Here is a 17,366-nt window from a genome sequence, read left to right as displayed (position 1 = left end):
TGGAAAGCAGTCTCTCGGTGTGCACCCGGGCCCGAAGGTGAGGGTGTGTTGAGAAGTTGGCCTGATATGTAGTGCTCACTATTCTAGTGATCACTGTGTATCATTCCAAACGACCCTTATTGATGATTGGTTGTAAGTCAACCGTTAGACCAGCTATCCTAGTAGCATGGACAAGAGCAGTCTTTAGGCTAAACTCTAGAGGGCGTGTTAAGCCAGCTGTTATACCATCACATATACCCCTTGAACACCAAGTGAAAGGACACCACACAAGTTGTTATGAAAATAAAGTATATTTATTTAGAACACAACAGCCCTGGACTCTTTATGAGGACAGGGCGCTAAGCACAATACAAAGCTCTTATGAAAATACTGAAAGTCGCACAATTTACACAAATGCCCGAGGGGCACGAAAAACCATATATTCTAAAAGTGGAATGCGAAATTACTAGCAGGTAAGTACTACTCTAATAGACTGTAGGATCGCTAGGACTGGACTACTGAACCTTCAGATTACTAGCAGGAGGCCTAGGGAGATCGGGTGCAGAGTGTGCACTCTCACGCGAGATGCGGGACAAAGTCTATGGGTGCTAGATTTCGTAAAGTTAGTGTTATCGGACGAATCCGACTAGGTAGAGCTGAAACGAAAAAGGATCTGGAAACTTAGATAGTTAAGCTAGGCTGGAGCACCGAAATGCTCAGGTTACCTAGCCCAGGGGCTGCGGATGCATAGGTCTGAAAAGACGTCGGGAATCCTCGTTGCAGTCTATGGAGCCTGAAAGAAGAAGTTGCTGGCAGGCGACCAGTGATGAAGTTCGAAGTGATCCAAGCCTGGATCGAAGATGGAAGACACCTGTAAGCAGAGGGGACCAAGTTCTAAATCACTAGCCAGTGATCAGGTGGGCACCAGGATGGCACCGGACGAAGTCACCTCGACCAGGTGAGTGGGCGACGCTGGGCTCTGCAGTCTCACGGACCAGGAGGCGTTGTCGGCGACCAGGATGGAGGTGCGAGCTGTCCCACGATGGTATCTGCTGTCGACGTCGCTGGACCCAGGATTGGGGCAACAAGTCTTGGCAAATTCAAGCCCACGCGGTGGACTCAAAATGGCGTCTGGAGTGGACCAGGAGGGTCCGGAGTGCTCCTCTGTTGGAGGGGAGCAAGGGTCAGTCTGGAGCAACCAGACCAGCGGTGTTGTCGTCGTGGTGCGTCGTCAAGAGGGCTACAAGCCAGCAGGCAAGTAGCCGGACAACGCGGTGAGCAGCAAAGAGCAGAAGGGCCCCACGCACATCTCGTGGATGCTAGGGGGCTGGACTTCGGTGCTGGAGCTGCTCAGGGTTAGGGCTTCTCGAACCCCAAAGCACTCACTTGAGGATCCCTCGGTGGTCATGCTGGATAAGCGTCGTGCAGTTCTGAAGATGGCCGGTCCCTCGAGGTCTCGTCGCACCCACGGATCTCAGCTGGGCTGATGATGTAGGTAGAGGTCAGAGGTGCCAGGGAAGCCGGGTCTCGTCGTGCTGGTCGGTCGGATTCCTGAGGAAGGACGTGCAGCAAACCGCAGTGTTCTTAGTTGGCGCCCGCAGATGCAGGGTGACTACTCCTTAGTCACAAGAGAGAAATGTTAGGAAGAAGTCTTGAGTTCCTTTCGTAGAAAGTAGTTTCAGGATTCAAAGATGATCTAATTTGGAAGGGGGGACGCTCCTATCTTTATATTAAGGAAAGGGGCTGGTACGGGACTAGGTCCTGCCCATGGGTGGGAACAGGAAGGGGGGTGGTTACACCCCTCTCCCATGCCGGACTTTCCCCAGCTCAGGGGCTGGTGTGCCCCTGGAACTGGTTCAAACTGGCAGATGCACAGTGAGTACCGGGGTGCCACTTGCAGTCACCTTCCTATTCAGCCCTGCCTACCTAGGCTACACAAAACCCTGTCTGGGTCGGTGCTAGCACCGCCCCCGACAGGAAACCCTTTGTCCAAGCTCTCCTCGCTGGAAGGACTCCCAGCAGCAGGAGGTCAGACTTGTTTCTGTGGTGGCAGCATCCATTTTGTGATGCTGAGGCTCGAGTTAACTTTAACCGGGGTTCACAGTTACATACATGTCGTGTCCCTCTAGAAGGGTGGAATGCTAACCCCGTCGCCAGAATTGGCGAGGGGTTAGTATTCCAATTCGTATGACACCTTACTCGACATGTTTTGATAAAGCGATACCAGAGTTGGCATATAACCGCGAGGATTATAATGCACTTAAGAGTATATGGTACGCGTTATCATAGAACAGCTATTAGGACTTGGTTCCGCAAGCTGCAGACGGGCTCAGCTCATGCCAGAGCACCATCTCACATGATTCCACGCACTCTGCCTTCAGGATTGTTAAGGCCTGCCATAGGAGTGACTGATAGGAATACATGTGTCCATTTTAGGGTTAGATATAGGTATACTATATCTACAGCAAAGGGTGATTACACCACCATGCCCCAGCTGTCGTGCAGCCAGTTGTGTCAGATTTAGATGGCCAGCCAGGGGTGGCATAATACATGCTGCAGGGCCTGGTAGGCCCTGGGTAGACCTATGCCCCGAGTTACAGGGTCGGATAAGGTGGCCCAGTACCGATTGGTAAATGCACCTAAGGTACACGTGTCAATTTAGTGAGAGAACAGCTAGGCTATGGGTCTGATTAGCAGGCCCACAGCCAGGGAAGTCGTAAACCAGTGAAGCAAAAAGCAAAAATCGGGGGTGATCATAGGATTGCAGACCCTACTCTCCTACAGTGTGCCCGAAGCTTTTTTAGAGGGTGTCGAGGAAGGGTTGGGGTCGACGATCTTACTTACGACCCGTTGAACTGGAGTGACTTCCTAGACGTCGGAGTCTTCGGCCTCTGAGGAGCTGGTACTCTCTTCGGAGTGCTGGTGTTCTGGCACGCCGACGCCTTCTTCGAAGATGTTGTTGGGGATCGAAGCTGACAAGCGGGCCATTGTTCTTGGAGCTCGTCGGTCCCGGATCGCCTTTTTGGAGCGGAAGGAGGAACAAGCGGATCAGTCTTTAGTCTTGTGCTCCGGTGAGAGGCAAAGATTGCACACCTCATGTAGATCGGTGTGGGGAAACTTCGACCCATATTGAGGACACTTCTTGAATGGCGTCCTTTCCATGAGCCAGAAGTAAGGCCTAGGTAGGCCCGAAGGCCTTCGTGGACGACCGGAATCTAAGACTTCGAAGGTGAAGAATCGCGTTGATGTGGTGCGTGATCCAAACAATACCATCGAACTGGGTGAGGATTGCGCGCCGAAGAAAATTCGGTTCCTAACCGGAGCGCAGGAAACACATCTGAGCCCGATGGCGGAAAAAAACAATCTGGGGATGGAGCCGATGCCCATGAGCAATGTGGTCCAAAGGAGGAGTCACCTATCTCGTGACTTCCAAAGAACTTTTCAGGACAAAAACAAACTGCAAACATCCAGGCCCAACACTAGGTGGCGATCTATGCACAGTGTGCAATCTGCAGCTCATATGCCTCGAACAGTTACTTACCTGTAGTTGTAAGTTTCACTCATGGATGTCACAAAGATTACATAATTTCAGCCTACATGCTACTTCCAAGAACAAAGTTTAATAGACAGATTTTAAATTTCTGTAGCTTTTTTAGGCTGATCACATCGAGTCTATTAGGTTTTGCTGACAATAACCATGGAGGCCTCTAACAAGAGTCTCCCGGAGGAATGTCTGTATTGCTGTGTGGAAGTATTTGGCTTAACTTTGAGCATTTACCAGTAAGTAGCCCAGAGGGAGAATTTTATTGAGTAACAGTGGTTGACCCATGTAGATACATGACTTATTGCCTTGCCATCAGTGCTTAACTTGTGTTAGTAATTCTACTCCTCGGCAGCAGCACTTATTTGTCAACAACAGCACTTGTTAATAAAAATCCAACACATTTTGACACTGCCAGTCTATTCTTGAGGAGAACACATCCAAAAGGTGTTTAAAATTTCAATATAAATGTAAATTAAAATTTAAATTCCTTGTCCAGTCCGTTCTAACCGCTTTATTGACAAGGAATAATCCAAATGGGGAAATTTATTGGAATGTTTTGTTTATAAGGTAACAGTGGTACTGGCATTTGACAGTGCTCGAAGGTTACACAAGCTGCAGTGGCATGCTGTGAAATATCTTTGACCCTGGCATCTTCTTGTTGCAAATTAAGTAATGCCTGTCCCCTTTTTGATCCCCATGTCAGGGCATCTATCATGGATGTCGCAGCAAAGCTAACTTCTATATTCTGCCATTGTTGGCCCAGGATGAGAACCACTGATTTGCCTGCTATGCACCTTCTCAGGTAATCAATGCACACAATCTAGCTCATGTATTAATTGTATGGTCACAGCGCAGTCATGTTTGCAAGTCAATATGGGGACATAAACAGTCCTAAATGTGACCAAACTCACAACTGTGAACACCTTGATGATATATCTAGAACCAAGGATCTGATGTACAAAGAAAGGAGACAGTAAATGTTGTTGCAAATTCCTAATAGGTCGGTTTACAAAAACCTGATTTGTAGTGAGTCGTAATTTGACCTACCTCATGAATATTAATGAGGTAAGTCGCAAAATGCAACACACTATGAATCACAGGAATCACGGAGATGGTGGATTGCTGACCTCAGCATGCCACCATCTCTCTGATGCCAATAATTCATAGTGGGTTGCCAGCAATTCATAGTGGGTTGCCACCATATCTGTGATTGCTTTGAAAAATAAAGCAAACTTTTTTTTTAAATGCAACCTGGTTTTCTTAAAGGCAAAAACAGAAAAGAAAAAGATGAAAAGATTAACTAACATTTTTTTAAAATTAGGCAGTGGTCCATGTCTAGTCTTAAAACATTTTTTTCTCAACATTCACAAAGGGGAAGGGGTCCCGTTTGTGAAGCCTTATCATTACCTTTGGGCAGTCTGTAAAACATTATGTTTTGCAATCAGATTTTGTTCGGAAAACATTAGTGCATAGCATTCTGATTGGGTATTTTGTAGGGTCGCCCTAAACAAGCCACTTCAAAATATCAATTTGGTATGCAGTTGAAAACCTTATTACTATTTGGTAACGTGTTACCAAATCGTAATTTGGGTTTTTTATGCACCAAAAGGCATTTTTGCACCCTTTGTGACACCAAAAAGCCTTAATGCATCTGGCCCCAGTTCCTTATCTTCGCTCTCAACTTATAACCACCTAGTTCTATATAACCTCATTGTTCCTGCTCATCCCATGCAGATTGTCTTCCTATCCAACACACCTCATAATTAGCCTTACCTCCAACTCTTTTCTCCAATGCCCCATTAGCTTGTGACTCTAAAACAACTTTGAACAAAAACAACTTGCAAACGTCTACACCCTGCACTAAATGGCAGGAGCATGTGGACCTAAAGCGAGACATGCTGCAAACTCAGTTACCAAAAGTATGTAACTTACTCTTCTGATGGATACTCCTCAATGCATGAATCAATACCAAAACAATAACCCCAGAAAGGAGTGAAAACAAACCCTGTATTCAGAGCTGCATGGCACACCCTGGTAGTGGTGGAAAGGTATTAATGGGGGAAAGGTTTACAGATTCAGTCTGAATAATTATAAGGTGAGGCATCTACAAGAAGTAGTATCCATCAAAATAATCTTTTTTTCAGAGGACCTCAAGAAAAGGGAATCCTCACAGAGGTATAGAGAAAAAAATCATTACCTCAGATGAGATGGCGGCAGTTACATTTACTCAGCATGATGATATAATTTGTTTTGCACTTGACATCATAGCACATCACTGGTATTCAAAAAAGTAAAACATAGGGAGCAACTTCAGTGGGCAAGCTCACTGGGGAAAACAGGGATGTCCAAATAAAGTACAAGGGCTGGGTGGAATAGCCATGCAAGAGCATGCAAAGGACTTTCGCTCCAAAATCCCACATTGCCTGGAGACAGTCGTACAGTTGAAAGGTTGGTGAGGTGTGTGGAGCGAGACATAATGATACTTGTCCACTGAAAAGCTGGGATGGTGGGGAAAGCATGGTTGTAAAACAAGTTGCCCCAGAGTGAGTATGAGTGGTTTACCTGAGTGGGTGGCAATAATGTCCAGCTCTTGCCATATTTTCCAGGAGACTGAACTTGTTTGTGGAGCCTCAATGAAACCATGAAAGTTGAATTTCACAATAATCTTGAACTGATCCTTATGTGCAAGCTGCAAGTCATTATACGTTTCTGGCTATTTTTAACCTGGATATAACAGGGACCCCAGTGCTAATTAATATTAAGATTACAACCAAAAGCTACAGGGCAAAAATTGCAACAAGAGGGACAGTGGTGGTCATCTGGCAGATGCTGAATTGTAGGGATTTACTTTCAAATGTAATGGCCCTTATAAGGCCATTTGGTTTGTGGGTACTTAAGCCCCATTTAGTCTGCTTAAAAGCTCAACCAGGAATAAAAAAAATGTTATAGGTCAGAAACATCCAGAGAGACTTGAAAGTGTGGACTTTGGTCTGGAATCAGCAGAATATGCAATATAAACAGAGATTAAATGTATACACTGATATACTTAGTCAAAGACGCAAGCAGATGATGCAGGGAAAGATCGGGTGAATATCACTGTGATGCAGGGTCATTCCGATATCCATACATTTTTCAAAAGGCTAGATAGCTCCTTTAAAGTCGGTTCTGCTCATTTGTATAACAAAGAGTTCCCTTGCCAGCAAGATAAATCCCAGGAATAAATGTTTACATCTGTGGTCTTGGACAACCTCCAAGCTGTGCAACTCAGTCCTGCAGTAAAGATTAATTTTTGCCTGGTCCTTGAACAGGGAAGTAAACTAAAGGCTTCAATGAGTAAGCTAATACTATGTTGAATAAAAACGAAAATCATGTCAATGCATGCCACGTCTTTTTTCCTTACCGATAAGTGAGTCTCACCAACTCTCCTTCTCTCTTGTTCAATGATAGTCTCCAATATCTTGTAATATAAGACCTCTGCAAGGCGGAAATATTTGCTCGCAACATCTGCAAAAAGAAAATAAGCCATTTTATTTTGGTCTTGCCCCATGTTGATCCATCATGTTCCCTTGTATGTTTCAGTTTCAATATCTAGTCACCCAAGGGGTGCTCAAACACAGATGACTTTCTACAATCACTCAGGCGCACCTCAAAATGCACAAGGATTAAAAGATATGCAATGTTTTCAGCCCTCTGTAACACATACTTTTACAAGTTTCAAATTAAACTCAGATATTGACAATGCAGACCAGAATGGCACATATGTAGCCATATAATGAGGTCAAGAAAGAGTGAGATTCATATGCTATCTTATCTCTGCCACTGCAGCTACAGCTAGCAGGGCCCTTGCAACCCATGGAGGAGCATTGCAGTTTTATTTTTAATACAGGCCATTGATTTTTGCCAAACAATACATAGCAAATGCATCATATACAGTTTCTTAAAAACCAACAAACAATAACTTCATACAGATTCAAACAACTCACACCCCCCCTTCTGTTACATCCTCACTCTATCCCTCCTTCAATAGCACGCTCACCAATCCCCATCCAAGGCTAGGTAGGTCACTGCCCAGATAAACCAACGAGAGTGATCACGCTAATGTCATGTATGATCCATGCTTGCCCACTTACTCCTCATCTAGAGTTAGAAGTGCTGCATTACCAATCGGTCTGGAGCACTCCAATCTTTGAATTTGTGTAGATCAGGGATCATCTGTCAGTTGGTCAGGATAGGCCTATGGCTCACTTGGTCTTATCTTGGGATAAAAATAGGGTTCTTTCCCTCTCCCTGGAAAAATTCCTACCACCTGCCCTGCTAAGCCTCAACCTTCTAACAATCTTAGGTGGAGTCTACACAACACAAGTCCTAAAACATAGTCTACCTTTGAACTTTGAAAACATTTTGACTCAAACATAGGTTACCTGTTTATTCATATGGTTTCTCAATCACACCCACAGCCTGTGCCCACTGGCGGCCGTGCCCTGTCCATGCTACTTACCACTCACTGGTGAAAACCTACCATAATCCCACTGACAACAACTCTTACCTGTCTCACAAATATCCTATGTGCAGCACTGGCATCTAGGAGCTCAAAAAGTCGCTGCAGCCATGCATTTCTCACCTGTGACCTAGTCACTACACCGCTTGCCACAGCACACATGCTATCAGGTGGGGAGAGGAGGTAGAAACTTCTATAATTATAGGTAATAGTCATAACAGGCTTACGCTCAACTTGACCTATTCTGCGATTCCAATAATGGCTGTAGGACGCTGGCTCTGTATATACTATATCAAAGTACGGTTCAGTGTCCACAGAGTCCAGAGGGTCCACAGAGGTATAGCAGAGGCTGAATTAGATAAGTACTAACAGCTGTCTTCATGGTAGTGTTGAGCATACGTTGTATTCACTCAATCAAGACTGATACACAGACTGAATCCAGACCAATTGGGTAACTATAAAAAATGCATATTTGTATTTTATTTCTACAACCAAGCAGGACTTGGTACAGGTAGGTAAAACATACTTTCAATTGCAAACCTGTCACAGGTTTGCATTCTGGCGATAGATTTGAGTATCCAAACTCCATAACTTCAGGAGCCAGATTGCAAGATTGAGTAGTTGAGTGCTTGTCTGTCTCAGCCTGCCCCCACTGTGAGTGAGGAGGTTTGGATAACTGGGTAGCTTCTTGTGAGGTACTAGTGATAGCTCTAGTTTTGTTGTGTACCATGGTGGTCAAGCCCATGTGGGAGCTATGAGTAATAAGGTTAAAGTCCGAGTTTCCTGGCCACTTATGGAATGGGTTGGAGAGGCAGGAAGGCGTAAGCAAATATCCTCGACTAGTTCATCCATAGCGCATTCCCTTTGGATTGAGGGTGTGGGTGTCTGGATGTGAAGCTTTGGCATTTTGAGTTTTTGCGTGTGGCGTAGAGATCTATTGTTGGGGTTCCCTACCATTGGAAGCATTCTTGTAGTAATTGAGTGTATTTCCCACTCGTGAAAATGTTGCTGTGTCCTGCTTAGCAAGCCTGCAATGGAGTTGTCCTGTTCTGGTGTATATTGTGGTAGACTGTGTGACTGTTTGCCCATTTCCATACTGTCTGTGCTAGGTGTGACAGTTGAATGGAATGGGTCTCTTCTGTTTCCAAATGTAATACATTGATGTCATATTGTCAGTTTGTAAAAGGACATTTATTCCCGCTAAGTTTGGTAGGAAATGCTTTGAGAGCTATGTAAATGGCTAACAGTTCTAGCATGTTAATGTGTAATGTCTGTTTTTGTGTAGGGCAGTGTCCCTGAACTACAATGTCTTTCATATGAGCACCCCAACCCACGAGTGATGCATCAGTCGGGATTGTCACTTACAGGATTGGGTCCTTGAAGGCTCTTCCTTTTTTTTTTTTTTTTTTTTTTTTTTGTGTTTCCCTTTTTTTTTTTTTTTTTTTTTATTGAGATGATTTCGGATGTCACATAAATACAAACATACATAACTTAACAAGATACAATTCATGTAATAAAAAAAAATGCAAAATAGCATAATGTAAACTCAATCAGAAAGGTTCAAACTGATCAGACATTAAAAAAAAAAAAAAAAAAAAAAAGTAGAATCAATATCTTAGTTTTGGTCCTTAATTTCTTACTCAACTATTTTCTCTCCAATTTTTGAGCGGAGACCATATCTTCTTACCCAACTCCCTCATCTTTCTTCCTTTGAAGTCGTACAAACATTCCTCAGCATTATGTATCCCCAGCAATTTAGATAACCACATCTGGAAAGTAGGGGTTACTGGATCTTTCCACCCAGCCGAGATTAGTATCCTCCAAACAGCCATGGAAATGAAAATAAAGGCTTCAGCCTCATACTCTAACCTTAAACTAGCATCCCTACCAATCAAAACAATAGTAGATGTTAGAGTGATCCGTTTCTCTACCACCCCCGCTAAAAAACTTTCAATTTCTCTAAGGACAGGATTCAGATTCTGGCATTTATAAAACATATGTGGTAAGTCTGCTGGGCCTTGGTCACATCTAGGGCATCTATCATTATCCCTCTTACCCCATTTATACAATTTAGCGGGTGTATAGTATAAATTAAAGATAGTTTTATAATGCTGTGCCTTTAAATTCGAAGCTCTTAAAACCTTTTTATTCAATGCAAGGACATAGTCAATGTCCACGTCTGGATTATCAATTCTTTCAGCCCACTCTGATTCAATTCGACCGATATCGTCCCCCAGGCCCTGAAGAAGATAGCTGTAGCCTATTTTTATCCTCTTACCACCATTCCTCACATATTTCAGAATTGGGTTGAGCTCCTGAATCCGAATCCTCGGTCTAATAGCTTTCAATGTTTCTTCCAACTGTCTATATAGGAACCATTGACTAGCTGGTATACCAAATTTTTGTTGCAGCACCTCAAAGCCCAATATTTCATCCTCTATCATAACATCGCCCAGACATTTAATCCCCGCTTCCTTCCATACCTTACTATTTCTATTCTGCCCAAGATGTTCAAAAGGATTTGAATGCCAGATATCCGTAATACCATTAATTTTCGGGATCTTCAAATATCTCGTTATTGCCTTCCATAAGCCCCAGGCACTCAACAACAGTCTACTCCCACTCCTTTTGAAATACCTGCATTTTGTTTCTCGAGTAAGCAAACCCACTGCTTTTCTGCCTACTAATAGTTCGTATATCGTAGGAGTTCTATCTACTATATTTAATACATCACTATCCTCATATTTAAACAGAACATTCATTTGTAATATTAAACAGACCCAATGATATAACCTCAAATTCGGTGCCGTCAAACCCCCCCCCTCCAATGGTGCTGATAGTCGAGCTAAAGATCTTCGAATTTTCCCATACTGCCATATAAATTGTGAAAAGACCGCTTCCAATTTCTTGAAGACACTCTCTTCTACGAGTAAAGGTATAGCCCGGAAAAGATACAAAATTTTTGGGAACATAGACATCTTCAAAACATTCACTCTACCAATTAATGATAAGTGTAGGACATCAATTCTTCTCAGCTCTTTATCTATTGATGTAATCAGGGGACCGTAATTTTCTTGTACAATTTTCTCCACATTCGCATTGATCCTCACCCCCAGATAAACCGCTGAATCCACATAGCTTTGATTGACCTTAAGTATGTTCTTAGTACTGATTATTATAGTTTTTCCTTCATTTAGCTTGTATCCCGATCGGGACCCAAAAGTTTCAGCTAATTGAATCAGTTCTGTTATGGCCATCTGTGGATTGGTAGTTGTTATTGCCAGGTCATCTGCATAGGCCAGTATTTTAGTTGCATGTCCATTAAGTATAACCGGGGAGATTTGGTCTGATTCTAAGATTCTTCTTATTAATGGGTCTATGTAAAGAGCGAAAAGTATAGGGGAACATGGACACCCCTGGCGAGTTCCTCTCCTAATTACGACTTCATCTGACTGTAATCCCATAGTTGTAATTCGGGCTACTGGATCTTTATACATGGCTTTTAAAGCTTTCATACATTTTTCTCCAAACCCTCTGCTGACCAAGACCTCCCATAAAAATTCCCAGACAACTCGGTCAAAGGCTTTTTCAGCGTCTAGGAGAATCATGGCCATCTCCCCCCCCATGGCAGCCTTCGCATCAAATAGTGAGATTGCCCTCGAAATGTGGTCTGTTGTTCCCCTTCCTGGGACAAACCCGTGCTGCCAAGGAGAGACAAGTTGGCCAATGATTCCCCCCATCCTCTTAGCCCATACCTTTGAGTACAATTTAGTGTCTGCATTTATCAAAGATATTGGCCTATAAGAGCCCGGCTTTTCTTCGGGTTTGCCTTTTTTATGGAATACCACAATATTAGTCTGTTTCCATGATTCTGGAATCTTCCCTGAACATACTATTCCATTAAAAAGATCAAGGATTATAGGCAATATTTCCTCCCCTAGAGTTTTATATACCTCGATAGGTATCCCATCTGGGCCTGACGCTTTACCTGCTGCAAGTTCTTGTATTGCAATTCTGATCTCTTCTTGGGATATATCTTCCTCCAGCTGTTTTCTATCTTTTTCTTCTAATACTGGGAAGGGGATTCCAAAATCTTGACTAGATGGTATCCTACTGGCCTCTTGATCATATAATTTCTGCTAAAATCTCTGGAAAACCCCCATTATCTCTCTTGGTTCAGTATGTACTATTCCATTCTCTTCGATCTTCTGTATATTATTCTTATTACTCTCTTGCCTTATACGCAATGCAAGAGCTCTGCCAGCTTGTTCTCCTGTCTCATATCTTTTAGCTCGTGAAGTCTGGTATTCTCTAATTTCCTTTTGTGTAAATATTCTTAGAATATCCCCTTTAATCACCGCCATATTTTTAGCCGTTTCCCTCCCATCGTTACCTAGTCCTATTTCCTCTGTATGCCGATTTTCTGCTTCTGTTAACTCTAAGAGGAGTTTATCAAGGTTATTTCTGTCCTCCTTTCTTAATCTCGCAGAGCAACTGATCGTTTCTCCCCTTAAAGCTGCCTTAAAGGCTTCCCATACCCCATTCCGAGACGAACTATATCTATTTATTTCAAAAAACTCCTTTGCCCACTGTTTTATGTGTTTAACAAATCTATCATCATTTAGAAGTTTCCTTTCAAAAGTCCATTTAGTGTTTTTTTTAGCTAAATTACATAATCTGTAAGTCATTATCAAGGGGTTGTGATCTGAGACTAATCTTGGTAGTTTGGTAATTTTAACCTTGCATAACTCACTAGTAGAGACTAAAAAATAATCTAACTTAGAGAATTTCTGAGCTGGAAATGAAAAATATGTATATCCCGGGTCTCCCACAACTTTTTCCGACCATACATCTGACAGACCATGAGATCTTACGAGAGCACTTAATGCTCTATATACCTTCTGTTTCCGGCCCTTATATTTGCCTATTTGTCTCCAATTTACCGAAATATTTAAATCACCACGTAACACCAAGGGGGTACCCCAATTAGCCAATTCCTCCTCCATCAAGTCGAAAACTGCTGGATCATCATCATTCGCAGCATATATTACACCTAAAGTGATGCCAAGTTCTAGCTCAACCAAGACCCATCTACCTGAGCCGTCTGTTTTAGTGCGTCTCACTCCCCCCAAATTACATCTCCCCATAATGGCTACCCCCCTTGTTATGGATGTTTGTGATGAGCAGCCTAACAAATTATATCCGGGGATATTCATTAATTTCCTTTTAGCCCAAGGTAAATGTGTTTCTTGAATACAAACTACATCAATATTGTTAAATTTCACAAATTGACTCAGTCTCTGTCTCTTTTTCCACTCATTTAGGCCCCCTACATTAATAGTACATATCTTAATGTCTGACATTATTGTCATTTTTTAACTCCCTCCTGTTTGTATCCATAAAGCTGTCACAAACCGATATTTGTTCCTTTTTCATCTCAATACTTTTTTCCCCCTTTTTACACCCCACCACCACCACCTCCCCCCCTTCCCTCCCCTCCTCCCCCCGGCTCCATCCCTCCTCCCTTTCAGCCCCTCCACCCCCCCCTTCTCTCCCCCCCTTCCTCCCCTTTTCAGAGGCGCTCAGACCCAACGGTCTGTGCATGTGATGGTTTTGCAGTGCTAACTGAAGAGATTCAATATTAGCCATCATGGAACATTCGACCCATTTGTCTCCTTAAGTCTGTGCAACTACTACACCAACACCCTGTGCAACACTCAGTCCCCCCATTCCACCACCCGCCGTCTCTTCCTGAATCTCCCTGGGTCTTATTTTTGGGGGAAAAAAAAACCCTTTCCTTCTATCCACTCAGCGTCTATCTAATCACATCCACAATAATCATATCCATGAAAAAGTCTAGGAGCCTTGAGTACCAAGGTACTCATTTGCCTTGATTTCAGAGGAAAAATACAAGGTTCTCCCACCATTAATTATTTTCAATTGTGTCGGATTAATTAGATATGCTTGCATGCCCTTATCCTGAAACGGTTTTATCATCTGTCTGAGTCTCCAACGTCTCTCCACCGTAACATGACAAAAGTCCGGTCGGACAAAGAAGGAAAAGCCATCAACATTCTTTTTTGAGTCAGGTCTTGCTTTTTCTGAAATTGCCTGTTTCAGATTAAAATTGCCGAGAAAAATTAAAATCGCTCTGGGTTTGTCTCCCTCTTTAGCATTCTTATGAATTTTGGCTGGTATACGGTGTGCCCTCTGGATCTCCTTTGCCCAATCCCACCCCTTCAACTCGGTGAAAGCCTGCTCAAAAAGTTTTATTACAAAGGCCCTTGCGTCCGTATTTTCTGATCCCTCCGGTATTCCAAGAATGCGGAGGTTATTCTGTCTTGCTCTATTCTCCAACGCCTCAAGTTTCCACTGCACATCTATCAGTTGTTCGCCTTGCTGATCCACTTTGCGTGAGGCTGCTGTCGTTTCACACTCTGTCGTAACAATTCTTTCTTCAAGATTAGTAACCCGTTCCCCCAAGTTCGTACATGCTCTAGCCAATTTTCTTACCGCTCCTTGTATTTTCCTGGCTACGGCTTGTGATTTGCGACTCTCTTGTCGGGCCTCTTCCCTGTGTGCCAGTATTTCTTGATGTATTACCTCCAGCAAAGACATCTGAGCTGCCTCACCTCCAGGGCTCTCTACTAGAGGGTTAAGCTGGGGCTGATCACGTCTCTGACCACACACTCCTAACCCTAGATTGGATTTTCTCACTGATGCTGGGGGCACATCCTCTTCCTTATCAGGGTCACTTTCAGAGGCAGAGCCACTATCCTCTCGATCCAGGCTGCCTTCATCTTCATCCGACCATTCCCCCCCCTCCGAAAGAGAGAAAAAAGCCTCACTAGGAGCCTCCTTTTTATCTTCAAAATTTTCTGCAGTATCTGCATTTTCTGCTTTCTCAGTGAGTTCCTCCTCCAATTCCTCTTCCAGCTCCTGGATTGGAATTTCAATAGCTGAGTCTAGTGCCAGCTTAGTAGACTTGGTAGGTGAAGACTGAGTGGAAATTTCAGTTCCTTCCACTACCTGTATCTGTACATTACCGTCCCCCTCTTTAATTGTTGAGCCCATCTGCTGACTCTGTAAAGCGAGGTCCTGTTCTACCATCTCTTTCCCCTTCGAACTGCCTCTCTCTGTAAGCCCTGCTTCCAAATCCTCCAGCACCTCACCAGTGGCTTCTTTATCCTTACTTATTTTTTGAAAAATATTCGAAATTGGGGTAGTGCCATGATTGACTTTCCCTGCTCCTTGCTGCAATGCTTTTTTACCTGGGGACAGTACACTCTGGTTTTTTCTTTTAGTTCCATCTCCCCCTTTTTCCAACATCAGTTCTGCCTGTTCTGCAGCAGCTCTCCTTTTTGCCGCAGCTTTAGCACTGGCACTCATTTTTGGAGCCATGATCTCTTTTCTCCTCTCCTTATCCCCAAACTGCTCCTTACCACTGGCTTTGATGTCACAGTCACTTTCCTCCGCTTCTTTTGTGGCTTTTGTGGCTTCCAGTTTGCTCAATGCTCCTTTACGCTCTGTCTCCCACGGAATGCTCGTTTTCTTCGCTCTCAGCAGCTGCTGCCGGGACCTGTGAAGCAGACGCCGCCCTCCTCGTGAGCTCCGCTTCCATTCAGCGAACTCCGCAAGCTCCGTGAACAGACCTGCCTCTGTTCCACCTCCGGACGCCGCCCTCCTCGCGGTCTGAGTCAGCTCCCGTATGAGCCGCCTGAGCAGCCGATAACCATTAAGGGGCATACGTCGAGTTTCAGGATCTTTTTCTTTTGAGTCAGAGACAAATCCTTTAAAAACTACGGGGATGTAATATTGCACATTTGCTTGGTGCCGTCTTAACTACGGGTCATCGCAATAGCCGGCATCTCTCCAGAGCACTGCCGCTCAGCCGTCCTAAGCGGCCGCCATCTTGCCCCCAAGTGAAGGCTCTTCCTTTATGTATGTTTGAGGTGTTCCACCATTGTAGTGCCTGATGGACCCTGGATGAAACCAGCACTCTTCTTGTGACCAGTGGGATGCTAAGCACTCTTGGAGGGGTCTCATGAGTAGTCTTGCATGAGCAACTATTGCTATGCATGAAGACATCCTCTCTAGAGGGTACATCACTATTTTGACTGATAGGCGACAATATGGCTGAAAAAGTTCCAGTAGGATCTGGAGATTGAGAATGCTTTGTGAACTATGGTATGCTGCCCCCAATACTGAATTAAGTATCACTCCAAGATAGGGTTGTGTTTGGAGAGCTTGGAAATGGGATTTGCTTTGGTTTGACTCATGATCAACAAATCGCCTAGATATGGGAAAAAAAAAAAAAATGTTTTCCTTTCATAATGTTGCTGCTACTACAGCTAGACATTTTGTGAACACCCTTGAGGCTGTTGCCACCATGAATGGAAGCACTTTGAATTCATAGTGAAGTCAACTTAAAACAAACCGTAGGTACTTGCGATGAGCTGGGTGGATTGGGATGTGGAAGTATGCATCTTTAAGGTCTAACGCAGTCATGAAATCGCCCTTTTGTAGTAGTGGTATTACGTCCTTGTCACACCCCAGGCTTTTTGCACGATACCAGCCCTCTTAATAACCCACACCTTGTCAAAGCAACAGGAGTAGATATGTTGCTTTAAGACACCTGTATGTTTGCAATTCTTTGTGTCCCTTTACATTCTCTAGAACACTAGTTTCTCGCGTTAATGGGCTGCAGGTGTTCGTAGGAGGAACCAACATCCTGTATAAAAGCAGCCGTGACTACAACGCGCTGCTTGATTTCGAGTTTCTTGAGGGTTTGAAGTCCAAGCCCTTCCTGCTTCTAGGAACAAACAATCTCTCAGTTCCATCAGCTTTTGTCTTCGCTCCAGTTTCCTGTGGGGAGTCAGGCCAAACCCTGTCAACCGTGGCTAAAAGAAAAACGCATTCCTAGGAAACCTCTTTTTAGGTCTCGCCTAATCAGCACGCAAGCGCTGCTTAGGAGAGACCTTTTGGAATTGGTCTGCACTGGTTGGAAAACTCGTGCATGTACAGCACTGTTTCCAATGAGAGCTCGTGCATGTCCGGCATCCACCGTGCGGGAGCGAGCAGCTTTGCCATCTGTTTCCAATTATTGCGCCCGCGCCGCGCTTGTTAATTGCAAACAGATGGTGCTGCAAGGTAGATGCCGTAAAAGCACAAGTGGTTTCACTGTGCCTTCTCCCACCCTCCCCACCTAACCCGGGCTCTGCTTTCCGCCGAGGTCAAATAAATAAATTGTGCACACTGTTAGTTTTGGTATTTCTTGTGCTTTTCAAAACATACTGTAGCACTCGCTTCACAATATTCTGCATACAGCATAAAGAAACTTTAGGG

The 17,366-nt window shown here is 44.0% G+C and overlaps 1 protein-coding gene across 1 annotated transcript in view; it reads right to left on the bottom strand.

Annotated features, from left to right (window-relative positions):
- The window catches only part of RBL2 (RB transcriptional corepressor like 2), a 1,013,578-nt gene that overhangs the window by 484,043 nt on the left and 512,169 nt on the right, over window positions 1-17,366 (bottom strand). The window contains exon 11 of the mRNA XM_086945179.1: window positions 6,924-7,027. Within this exon, the coding sequence (XP_086801305.1) occupies window positions 6,924-7,027 (104 nt within the window). The remainder of the gene's footprint in view (window positions 1-6,923; window positions 7,028-17,366) is intronic.

The sequence above is a fragment of the Lissotriton vulgaris genome, chromosome 12, assembly GCF_964263255.1.
Source record: "Lissotriton vulgaris chromosome 12, aLisVul1.2, whole genome shotgun sequence".
Classification (NCBI taxonomy): domain Eukaryota; kingdom Metazoa; phylum Chordata; class Amphibia; order Caudata; family Salamandridae; genus Lissotriton; species Lissotriton vulgaris.
This window is presented reverse-complemented; position numbering and strand designations above follow the sequence as displayed.